Here is an 11391-nt window from a genome sequence, read left to right as displayed (position 1 = left end):
AGTCATCTTTAGTTATAATTTTTATGTTTAATTACAACCTCTTGTTTAAAAAATGCTCGAATATTAAATAAGTAATAATACAACCATATCACATAAACAATTTTCTATACAATATTAGATAGAACTCTGCTGCCAAAATAGAATCCTCCATTTGTCTATAACCCTTTCTCACTACGGTAAAACAAAAGTACTTGTAGAGGCATTAGTAAATTCGTGACATCGGAATAAAGGAAGTTCCTGTATTGGCCAAGAGCCAAACTAAATTCCCGATTACAATAAATAATTGTAGAGATTGTACTTAGACGTATAATGTATCTTTTAAACCTTTCAATGCATACTATTATTTCTATTACTTTTCTAAAACAGTCATAGTCTCAAATATAAGTGTACGTCTAACGTACTTATATTTGAGATGTTTTTCTATGCGTACTTTTATTTTCATTCTTTCACACGTATCTTTTAGATCTTTCAATACGTACCTACTTTTACTTTATTACCTTTGAAAAATTAATTTGTATGAAATAATTATTACGAAAATCTACAATAAATGTCATAAAATAAGAATAAAACTTTAAAAATCTTCAAATTGGTTGCTTAAAAGAGTAATGTTTTCCAATTTTGACTTTTTGTGTTTACGTAATCTTATAGTACTATCTTTGAGTATAACGAAAATTTTTTAAACTCAGTTTAAATGTATGTATTAGAAGTACTTAAAATACCTCACACTCTGTTCTACAGCTTTATTTTTAGGTATATTCTCGTATGTATTGATTTATAAAACAAAATGGCGCTTCTGTGTACATTATTGAGATTATGCTTTCAATATTCCAATATCATTAATGTAATGAATGAGCTTTGCTACCTACTCGTATAATAATGTATATAGATTCTACGGAGAATCGTATTGAACGACAGAATGGTCTAAAACGTCATCATACTACTAAAAAAACCTACACTATGTTATTGAGTTTAAGATATATTATCACATAGTTTTTAGTTCCAATGTTAAGTCTAACACATAGGATACTTCATAAGTGAGTCCTGACAATATTTTAATCGCTGTGACCGTTTGGATGAAATTGATTGCTGTGAATTATTATATGCATTCGATAAACCATTCAGATCCCTTTAATATACTGCTATTTTACAGTACTCCTATCATCCATTTTGTATTTGGAAGTATGCATAAATACTGTTTCAACGTAAATGTTTTGAATAATAAAGTATACGCATGTAATCACTGCGTTTCCTTTAAAAAAAGTAAACCAAAATATTAAAAATAGATAACTTTGCATCATAAGTAAAGAAAACATTTCTGCCTATTATAACTAGCGTAATAGACATTTTGAGCAAAATTGAGTTATTAATATATCTAACTCTAGCTTTACTCTCTAGTTTTTTTATGTCTTATTTAGTTCCAGTTTTATTATTAACCAAAATCAGCGCAATCGACATTTTTCAAGGAAAAAAATCTTTAATTGCCAATATCTCGAAAATTACCAAAATTCAAATGTGTTACTTATGACAAGTATTTGCAATAGTAACGAAATTATTAGCAGCAACTAGAGTATTAAGATCGTAAATAAAATCAAAACTTGTAAATTCATCATCATTTAATTTTTTATAGTGTATAAATAACGCCATATTACAGTTAATAATATAGTAATGATCACTTGTTTTCTATTTACAATACTCATATACTACAGCAGTCTTTAAAATTTTATTACTTCTCTATACACAGGATAACGAACAGGCAATATTAGTTCACTTACATAGTTTTGGTATAGCACTTAGATTATAATAATTACAATATTTACAGCGAGCTAGGGGTAAAATCTACAATATTTACAATTGTGACTGGAAGTAGATCCAATAGATCGTCTAGACTAGGTAAGCTTGTACGGCATTGCCTGTATCGACAAGTGGTGGCGGTGGTGGCCACTGGCGCATATCTCGCCTCCGGCCCGGAGCCATACCATGCTCTAACGACGAGTAATCAGAGTCTATAGAGGAATAGATATGATCTGAGATCGGCCTGCCGTCCGGCCCGTAAACAACTCCCTGCGTCTGTCTCACCACTGATGGCGACTGTCGCACCTCACTACTATATTCTGGAGGAGCACTGGCTCCCTGCCTATCACCCATCACTGGCGATTTATCAGGAAAAGGCAATGTTCGATTTCCCCCATTAGGTACGGAGGAATCTAACGTATAGGTGTTTATATTCTTCCTATAGTTATGACTTCTTGTCTTATGATTCGGGTGCGACGAATCCGGCATCATATATCTGAGACGTTCCCAAAATCTTTTCTGGCCCCATCTCAGTCGCGACCCAGTCTTTAGATATGGCCGCAAATCCGGATCGCACATCGCGTCCGCTATCACTGAACATTCCTCTATTAGAACTAACTTATAAATACATCCTTTGAGCGCTTCGTGCAACCCCTGTCGGAATTCGTATCGAGACCATTCGGTTTGCATAAAATTTCTCGTTAGCACGATTATTATTCGTTTCGATGCTTCTGCCGCTTCGACGACTGGCGGCGCACATTGCATATACTCAGCGCCATGGTGTGGAATGTCTCTATAATGGAGGCAAAGGTGATAAGAAGGATTGCCATTTTCTAATTCACCGGCTAACGACTGCACAACAAATTCCTCATCTTTCGGGCTATAGCAAACGTAAGCGTCATACAATTTCTCACTTTCTTCAAAGGCGCCGGCAAATGTGAATACACGTATTCCACAGTTTGTGTAAAGCCATACTCTGAGCGAGTCTCTAAAAAGAAATAATACGACAAGAGCCAATAAAATTAACATAAAACCTGTGAGAGTGGAGACCATCATGGGAACATAGTTCGACACCAACATGTTTCCAATGACTGAATTATCTGCATAATAATCGCTGCAGGCAGTGCCATTTAAATTTAGCTCTTTTTTCTGCGGAGGTTTTGCATCGCCATTCCAACACCATACATCGGTTATGTCAATTATTTTTTGCGCATTTTCGGCCAAAAATGCAGTTAGTTCCTGCAGGTAGCGGCATTTACATGACCACAAGTTGTTTCCGAGTGACAAAGCTTTCAAGTTAGGGTTATTATTAAAACTCCACACGCCAAAATCAACCAGTCTATTGCCATCTAGGCGTAAAGTTTCCAAGGATTTTAATGAAAGGAAAGTTATGTTAGCTATGTTACTGATAAGATTGTTTTGTAAAAACAATTCTTTTAAGTTACTTAATTGATGGAATTCGTATCCTTTTAGTTCTTTAAGTTTGTTGCTTCCCAAGTGAAGGATTTGCAAAGCAGTTAAACCGGCAAAAGTTCTATTTTGTATGCTATCAACGTTGCTGTTATTTACATACAAAGATCTCATCTTCTGTCTGCCGATGAAAACGTGATTTTGTAATTCCCGTATGTTATTTCCATCCAAAAACACCTCAGTGGCATCCATTGGAATTTTATGCGGTATCTCCATAGACGATTGTCCGGAACAATCGACAACGTTCGTATTCCACAATGGGTCGTGGTAACAGGTACAGTTTTGAGGACAGGTCATTTCACAGTCACACGCGTCGTAGTCACAGCAATGACAGATAGCAAAACAATGAGTTTCATACTCACATAGAAAGTCCGTTGTCTTTAGGTTAGTTAAGGGCACATGAGTTCCGCTGCGGGTGTTTGTCATTTTACACAGAACATTTTCTAAATCCATCACTCGCGGATATTGATGCATGGCGGTCATATTATTTATTATCGGCAACCACTCCATAGTACAGTCACATTGGAACGGATTCCCACCAATATAGAACTCAGGTAAACTTTTGTTCACCGGCACCGTTGATAAACGTAAACTATTCAAATCTAAATGCACTAATTCATTCGCATACATGTCCACACGCGTCAAGTTCTTTTTGTCGAAAAACGTATTTACATGGATATTGTTTAAATAATTATTGTTTATAAATAACAGTTCAACACTATTTGGAATCGCCATAGACGATATTTCCACTATACGATTGTGACTAACGTCTAATGTCTTTATATGAATTTCATCTTGTAACTTGTAATAGTTACCTAAATGTTCAATGAAATTGCCATGAATGTCCAACCACTTTAAATTACTAGGCACAAACGCATAATCGAACCACACTAGATGATTTTCTGATAGGTTAAGCCACAAGAGACTTGCCAACGTGGAGAAAACACCGTTGATATCGGTCAAAAAATTTCCGTCGAGTCGTATGGCTTCCAGTTGATTATTTCTGATGAAAGTTCCTCGTTCAATCGACTGAATCTTATTCTTAGCGATATTGAGCACTTGTAAGTTCGGTAAGTCCCAAAACATGCCGACGCTGAGATTTCCAATTTGGTTGTCAATCAGTCTCAAGCCTGTTAATTGGTTTAGGTTTTTGAAGGATCCGTTTTTGAAGTCGGAAATTTGATTTTCACCAATATCAAGTGTCTTCAGAAAAGAAAGCTCCCATAATGCTTCCGGCACTTCCAACAACTGATTAGAACTTAAGTCTAATTCTTTCAAATCGGAGCAATTTTTAAATGCTTTTCGGTCAATATTCACAAGCAAATTGTTATTGAGAGTTAACTTGCTCAATACAAATAAGCCGTTGAATAAATTTTCGTCTATAGTATGAAGTCGGTTCTCCGCTAAATTCAATGTATGAAGATTGTACAACGGTAGGAAAGCGTTCTCTTCGATATAACCAATTGAATTGTTCTTCAAGTTCAGTATTTGAAGGAAAAATAGGTCTTTGAATGTCTTTCCGTCGATTCTAGTTAAGGCATTATTTGATAAGTTCAACACAATCAGTCGAATAAGTCCCAAAAATGTTCCGTCGTCGATATGATTGCTAGTAATTTGATTGCTTGACAAATCTAAAACGATCAACTGTTCCAAACGATGAAATATCGTTCGAGATAACTCAAATATTGTGTTGTCGTTTAAATATATTTCTCTTAACTCTCTAGCGTTGGCGAAAAGTCCTTCAGGCAATGTATGTAGACGGTTATATGATATGTTCAAGACACGCAAGGAGACAAGTCCGTTAAGAGCTTCACTTGATATGTCACTGATATTGTTGTGTTGCAGATATAGGTGTTGCAGACTCCTTAATTTAAGTAGTTCCGATTCCTCTGGAAGGGTTTTTATCTCGTTGTGACTGAGATCTAAGCTGAGCAAACTCAAACCACATCCTTGGCCAAATCCCAGTTGACCAATAGTTCTTATTCTATTGTGCGTTAAGTTAAGCGTATTTAAGTTGTCTAGGGAACAAAACACACCGGAAGGAACAAACTTGATGTTATTTTGGGCGAGATCCAAGGACTGTAGTTCCGACAATCCATTGAAAGAGCTCAGAGATAACTCTAAATTCTTAGTAGGACTCCACTCAAAGTTCTTGGAACGAAGTTTCAGCCTTCTCAGTTTACTCAAGTCTTGAAAGGAGTAGTCTGGCACATTGAGCAATTTGCAATTGCTTATTGATAAATCCGTGAGGCTCGGCATGGAGCTGAAGTAGTGAGGCCGCAGTGAGCTTTCGAACAGCAGTAGATGGTTGCACTCGACAGCGAGGCGGCTAGTATCGGATGTCACAGAAGCGATACTACCACCATCACCATCGAGCGTGCGGATCCTGCAGAGCATGCCCTCGGACTCTGAGATCCGAACGCATTTGTCCGAGCCGTAGGGAAGCACCGTCCAGCCGACGTGCAGCAGCGCACAAAACACAGCCGCTATAGCATACATTATCACAGATCTTTCATTTCACTACAAAACGTCTCATAAACACTCCCCTTGGGTCGATATCACCATTTCCGAAACAAAGTACGTAATACACTTGAGCGCTGAAGAAAAACTTGCTATCATTTCACTGCACTGTAGTCCGTAATGTTTGGGGTTGATAAAGTCCTTGGCGAAGTATGTTGACTGTTGTTTCACTCATTAACTAGTGTTTATAGTTAGAGATCGGTTGTGTTATAAATATTTAGTGCGTGTAGTGGAGACCGGCGCGTGGTGTAGCACGAACTCTCCGCGGCGCGGTTGCGTTGCGACTGTCAAGCAGAGCGTTTGACTCGTGGAAGTGGCAGTGGGGACGCGCAACTTAACACCCCGTGCCCCTCCGCCCCGCGTAAGCTCTCGCTCGCTGCATTTCGACCGCACAGAGACATCTACCGTCGAGTAGCGCAAACAATAATGGTATTTCCCTGATTTTATTTTTACTCACAACATTAATTTATAATATAGAAACATGGAACATTTTTAACAGTTTAATGTAAAGAAAACGGAAATAATGTACCCAATTGTATGTAGAAACACTTGTATAAGCTAATTAATGTACAAAAAACATGTTTCCAAAAAAGAACATTCAGTAGAAATATTAACATGAATAAAAAATTTATACACATTTCGTTTACATAAATCACGTGTACGCGTTCTCAAACGAAGTTATAAAAAGAACCTTGAAAACTTCACTGCCGCTCATAACACCGGACTTTACGCGAACGTTTCGAATTTCACTCGAATGCTTTATTGTTTCCTAATGTTTTCCCGTCAAAAACTGTGTCTGGGCGCAGCGGGAGAAAAATGGAAAAGTCGTGTTTCGTTGCGCTATATGTACAAGGCTTGTCGCTTAGCAATTTATTTACCCGATGTTGGAGGATTCCTTTTACCGCATCTTCGGCTTAGTGGGCGCAGTGGTTTAGATACCACACTGTCAAGTGAGAGATTTTGGCTGCTTTCCCTATAAGTGTTAAAAGGTCGTGAATTCGACGGTTATGGAAATTCTATTTTCGAAATGCGATGAAATTAGGGCAATTCGTTTGGATTCTTCGTAGCCGTTTTTACTATAAATAAATCGGGCACAGTTTACCGGATTACAGCCATCTAAAACATTTGCGACACTAAGAATATATCTTTGATATCGCGAAGAAATATAATTGCCTACCAAGAGATACAAGATCATAAATCTCTTGTGTCTGTGATTGCGCTTGCTCTCCCTACTTTTCAATCCGGGACACAGCGGTGCTGCTTTACGGTAAAATTAGGTAAGGTGGTGGTACCCAGAAAGTTGTCTGCACGGAGAACATTACGATAATTGCAATAAAAATCCTTAACAATCATTTGCAAGTCATGGTAGCCTAATAGTGTAACCAAGCGCCCTTTCAAGCAGAACCCGAGACTTCGCATTCGGGCTCAGACCTCTGAGTTTTCGGGATTTATGTGAATTTAATTTGAAATTTACCATCTTTTCGGTGAAGGAAAACATCGTGAAAAAACCAGCACTAATATGTAGAACAAATACTCGACGTTTTGTTTCTAAGTACTAGAATATTCTGTACATAAATTAAGAAACTATAAACAATTCCGTTTAATTTACTCTATATCAGAATTTAGGAGATAAATAACTTTCAAATTTAGATTATCATAATGACAGTTTAAGTTCTTGACACTATGTCCCAGTAATATTGCATGAACAAAAACGGGACATCTCTGGACCGCAAATGCGGGCGGTCGACCGCAATCGAAATTCGTCTTAGGTTTTCATGAATGAACGATGAAGATGATGGACGAGTTATCGTTTTGTTTTAACAACATGAATGTAACAATTTCTTAGTGAAAGTTTCTTCTAAAAGACAAGTCAATTAAGTTATTGTAAGCGTTACAGTTGTGATTTACATTAGTCTTCTACTGTTGAGCATATGCCATATCAAAAAATTAAGTCCTTCACGCAAAAAAAACACGTATTTCGTTATCATATTCATAGGTAAACAAACTTGAAATTATTAAAATAATCAAACTCGTCTCATTTATACAGGATTACTTTAATAAAAACGTGTCCAAAACTCAAGCTTCTCTTTATAAAAGATAATGGTTTACATTTTGTCATTGTAATATTATAATACTTATACAAAAATATTATAAAATGCTACAAAGCTACAGAGCTAAATAGACCACTCCCATGTAGCAGCAGCAGTGATGATTAGTAGCAGTAGAGCTCCTTGTGAAAGAGTTCGTCCAGGGAAATACTGCCACCTTACCTACTTCTTCCGACAAGCAGTAATGTGAGCATTACTGCGTTGCGTTTTTGAAGGGTAAGGGTGCTGATGACATTACAGACACATGAAACTTGTCAACGTATGTCTCAGGGTGACTGGCGGCAGATCTCAGATCTTTGCGATTTAATGCTCTGAGTGGCAATGCAACTGTTATGGACAGGGATATAACAGACACACGACTGGTTCGTTCCGTCACTTGATATTATAACAAAATGTATCATGCAAAACACACTCAAGGCTACTTAGGTCATTAAAGTTAGTATCAGTATTCTAATTCTATGACGCTTTACCATATTAATACAACGATAAATAGAGTAACAAGAGATGGGACGAACAGGTCGTGCGCCTGGTACTAAGCGATACACCTACCCATAATAGCCGCTGTGCCACTTAGAAATTATACGGCAAAGATCTACGTGACACTGCCACTGCGCCTGTCTGTCTGCCTGTTATGTCACCAGAACCCTTACCCGTCAAAATCGGAATGCAGCCATTAGTATATTAATAATAAAGTAAACTCGTAAATAATTATAATTATAACGCGCAGACACTCATCGCCCCGCACTAGGGTAGCCTTGTATCGCGGGTACCACGGACACACACATAGCCAACAACAAATTACACTCAAACTCACGAGAGAAATAAATGTAGGCATACAAATATTTCTCCCGGCACGGGAATCGAACCCGGGACCTCTGAGTCGCAGTCGTCATGGTAACCATTCGGCTACGGAGGCAGTTAATATATAAATGGCATTCGATTACTCGTATTTAAATATAACTTCTATAATTGTACAATTAGCCGTGAATTTTCCTAACATCTAAAAATAAATAATACATTGAAAAATATGATTTTCAAATAGTAAATTAAAATTTAAAACTATAAAATCTTAACATCAAAATTGATTACAATCATATCGCTTGGCGGTAGAAAAGGAACAAACTCTTTCTCGAGGAGCTCTACTGCTACTAAATAGATATAATATTTAAAACATACGTTACGTTGGATCAAGAAACCTGTCGGCAATCGATAAAAATGTCTCCAAAGTCTGTAACATTTCCAATTCTCTTCAACGCTTCTAAAATTAGTCTTTGACATTTAAGTAGGGAGTCGATATTATACGCTTCTTGTCCTTATACAAATTTTAATGACTTAATTATAATTTCCAATGACAGGTTATACTTTTAATGTCTGCGTTCAGTTTTGGATTTTGGACGCTCATTAGTAATTACATCCGGTGTAAAATTGATAAGAAAAACCCTTCCCATAACTTTAAGTAAAAACCTCGGCTTATCAACCGGGTTTCTCAGAATTCCAATTGTTTTGACAAAATATTTACTTTTTTGTAGTCATATTTTGACTGAGTCAGGCCATGGGATCGTTTTTTTTCTGCCTTTTTGCTTATCGTGGATAGATAGGTGTTACGCCAATGTGAATTGTCCATTATTCCATTCAGTATTCCTATTGTTCGGTTACTTTTGTTCATGATTTGTTTATTAGTCAAGGCGCCAAAACTAGAGGCAGTTTTTGTGTCGGGGAAAACTTATAACTACTTGACTTCCCGTTGTTGGGTACGGGTCTCCTCTAAAACAAGGTTTCAGGCATTAGCACGACAGGCCAGCAGAATAGGGGTTTGAAACTTCACATGTTTTTTAAATGTTGTCAATTTTTTTTAAAGTGCAGGTTCTTTGTATATCACGAATGTCGACCTCGGTGGTTCATTGGTTTGCGCTGCGGGCACTGAACGAGGAGGTCCCAGGTTTGATTCCCCGCAGGACTAATTTGAGTTGAAAAAAAATTGACTTTTCTAAATTGATTCTGGTTTGGGTGTTCTGGGTAGTGCCCCGTTGTAAATTCCGTTACTCTGGTGCTCACAATACAGGAAATTCCCTAATTTGAGACAGGTAATTGATGTGGTTGTCTGGACATTATTATTTTCCTTCATTCGATGTTGCTCAAAACCGGTCTTGGTCTTGTTCCTGCAAGAACAACATTGAGTCTGCGACAACCTTGCGTCCCGCAGGTACATCCGACCAGACACAGGCGTTAGGTATTGATACATTTGGTTCAAATCAAAATATCGATATTGATAGACGTGATTGTAGATAGTACCAATTGTGGTAGCCTACCACCTACAAGCTAGAAACGACCGCCAGCTACAGGGTGGCAAACCAAGTTAATTAAAAATGTGTATCAAATTGAATCTATCAAAAATGTACAGAATAGAACAAAAAAACAATAATGTTACAATTGTTACTTATTAAAATTGTGGACCTCTGTGGTCGACTTTGTCGTTACCGTGAAAAGTGGTAGGGACCTGTGGACTTATTCCCCGAACGCTATAACTTGGACCTTTTCAAGGCGAGAGTGAATAGGCATTATTTAGGTGTGCATGCTACATCGTCGACCTCATCATCACTTTCCATCAGGTGAGATGGAGGTCAAATGCGCACTTATTTTTTATAAAAAAAGTGACTTGCGCTTTTCATGATGTAGCCATTTCTGAGGTCCCAGGTTCGATCCCCGATCGGGTCAATGTAGAAAAACTAGCATTTATATCTCGTTTCCGGGCGTTTGTGGGAACATCGTTGTTTCCAATTTCCATAATACTTTAGTTACTTTGGGATAAGAGCAACGTATGTGACGTTGTCTAATATTTATTTATTTATTATCTTTACTAAATTGTGAAATATTTTTTATTCGAACGCTGGACTTCTCAATTAGAAACAACCGTTTTTCCACCGAACTACTACAGCTCTTTACATTTTTATATATAAAAATGTGTGTAAATAGTAATAAATCCCATCGAACATTTGTATACAAAAGTCTAAGGTAAAGACACTCTCATGACTCCTGTCGGGCCACGCCCATCATGCCCGTAATGTGCCGACATCATTATTCCGCCGCAATAAGAACACAATGCAGATAAGATTCGTGTTTGGATCCAAAGGGGCTTTATACCGGGGTTGGTAAATATGGAGACAACTTTTGAAAACCTCGGAGTGTCAAGCACAATGGACACAAAATGAGAAGGTCACGGAAACAATTCTCGATAGAAGCAATTTAGGAAGGGAACTTTTATAAATTGGTCCAAGTCTGGGCCTCGAAGTTCCTTTCCTTACTACCAGAGTTAGAACTTGTTGTAAAAATATCTTAAATTCAGAACAGAGATGATTGGGACTATTGTCAGGTACATTAGATATTAGGTAACTCAACTGCCTCTGTGGTCGAACGGTTACCATACTGGGTCTGCCATGCAGAGGTCCCGGGTTCGACTCCCGGCCGGGAGAAATATTTGTATGGTCTACATTTATTTCTCTCG

At 37.6% G+C, this 11391-nt stretch overlaps 1 protein-coding gene across 1 annotated transcript; it reads right to left on the bottom strand.

The window, feature by feature from the left end:
• Positions 1 to 1603: 1603 nt before the first annotated feature.
• LOC113229518 (toll-like receptor 7) lies at positions 1604 to 6048 on the bottom strand. Its single transcript, XM_026463142.1, has one exon. It carries the CDS (start codon positions 5758 to 5760, stop codon positions 1882 to 1884), a length of 3879 nt encoding a protein of 1292 aa, XP_026318927.1. The 5' UTR covers positions 5761 to 6048; the 3' UTR covers positions 1604 to 1881.
• Positions 6049 to 11391: the final 5343 nt, after the last annotated feature.

This window comes from Hyposmocoma kahamanoa, unplaced genomic scaffold, assembly GCF_003589595.1.
Source record: "Hyposmocoma kahamanoa isolate Upper Pololo Valley unplaced genomic scaffold, ASM358959v1 62, whole genome shotgun sequence".
Classification (NCBI taxonomy): domain Eukaryota; kingdom Metazoa; phylum Arthropoda; class Insecta; order Lepidoptera; family Cosmopterigidae; genus Hyposmocoma; species Hyposmocoma kahamanoa.
This window is presented reverse-complemented; position numbering and strand designations above follow the sequence as displayed.